This window comes from Halichoerus grypus, chromosome 2 (assembly GCF_964656455.1).
Source record: "Halichoerus grypus chromosome 2, mHalGry1.hap1.1, whole genome shotgun sequence".
NCBI classification, from domain to species: Eukaryota; Metazoa; Chordata; class Mammalia; order Carnivora; family Phocidae; genus Halichoerus; species Halichoerus grypus.
The window spans coordinates 99,894,672-99,895,664 of NC_135713.1; the positions used below are offsets into that span (position 1 = coordinate 99,894,672).

Here is a 993-nt window from a genome sequence, read left to right on the forward strand (position 1 = left end):
AACAGGTGAATTTTAACATGCGTTAAATATACTTTAATAAATTTAAAAAACCAATCACTGAACAAAAAGAGAGATAAAGGTGTAGAAGAACAGTAAGAAACAATGTGTAAATGAGAAGGGAGTCATAATGCCCTACTCACCATGTCCTTTCATAGCCTCCTTCCCATCGCTTAGTTCTTTCAGGTTCTTCATCCATTTTTTCCTTAAATGTATTAATTCAGTATCCTGTAAAAGTCACTGAGTGTGAATTTTCTAAAAATATCTGGCACAAAATTCATACATTTAAATGTGAAAAGTAAAGAGAGGGAAGCAAACATACAAAGTAAGAAACAGAGAATGCAAGGTCATCTAATTCTTTGCAATTTATTTAATAATTGTTGTTGAATGAAAATACTTCACAAAATCCTCATGGAACTCTTTTTCCTGTTCATAAGAAAAAATATAAACGTTTATGCACAAGTTTGGCACCAAGAGAGATAAGCATCTTTTTACAAATTTTTTAAAAGTTTTTTTAAAGATTTTTATTTATTTGTCAGAGAGAGAGCAAGCGCACAAACAGGGGGAATGGCAGGCTCCCCACTGAGCAAGGAGCCCGAAGTGGGACTTGATCCCAGGACCCTGGGATCATGACCTGAGCCAAAGGCAGACGCTTAATGACTGAGCCACCTAGGAGCCCCTCTTTTTACAATTTTTTTTTAAAGATCTTATTTATTTATTTGACCGAGACAGAGAGAGCAAGAGCAGGAACACAAGCAGCAGGAGTGGGAGAGGGAGAAGCAGGCCTCCCCCTGAGGAGGGAGCCCGATGTGGGACTCGATCCCAGGACCCCAGGATCATGACCTGAGCCAAAGGCAGACGCTTAACGACTGAGCCACCCAGGCGCCCTCTTTTTACAATTTTTAAAAACAAAAATGCATTATAGTCATAGGACAAGACCACAGAACTATGGAAAGTGAGTAAAGGTACAGATGAAACAAGATTAGCTACAAATGA

The 993-nt window shown here is 38.7% G+C and overlaps 1 protein-coding gene across 7 annotated transcripts in view; it reads right to left on the reverse strand.

Annotated features, from left to right (window-relative positions):
- The window catches only part of GTF2H2 (general transcription factor IIH subunit 2), a 38,901-nt gene extending 38,266 nt beyond the window's left edge, over positions 1–635 (reverse strand). For 5 of the 7 annotated variants that reach the window (XR_013445757.1, XR_013445755.1, XR_013445758.1 and 2 more), the window contains exon 1: positions 141–234. Coding sequence is in view for 3 of the 7 variants with exons in the window: in XM_036072110.2 (XP_035928003.1) it covers positions 141–196 (56 nt within the window). In the remaining 4 variants the exon portion in view is untranslated. Of the gene's footprint in view, positions 1–140 lie in introns of all 7 variants that reach the window. The other 2 variants (XM_078067216.1, XM_036072112.2) reach the window with 2 other exon arrangements.
- Between the last annotated feature and the right edge of the window lie 358 nt (positions 636–993).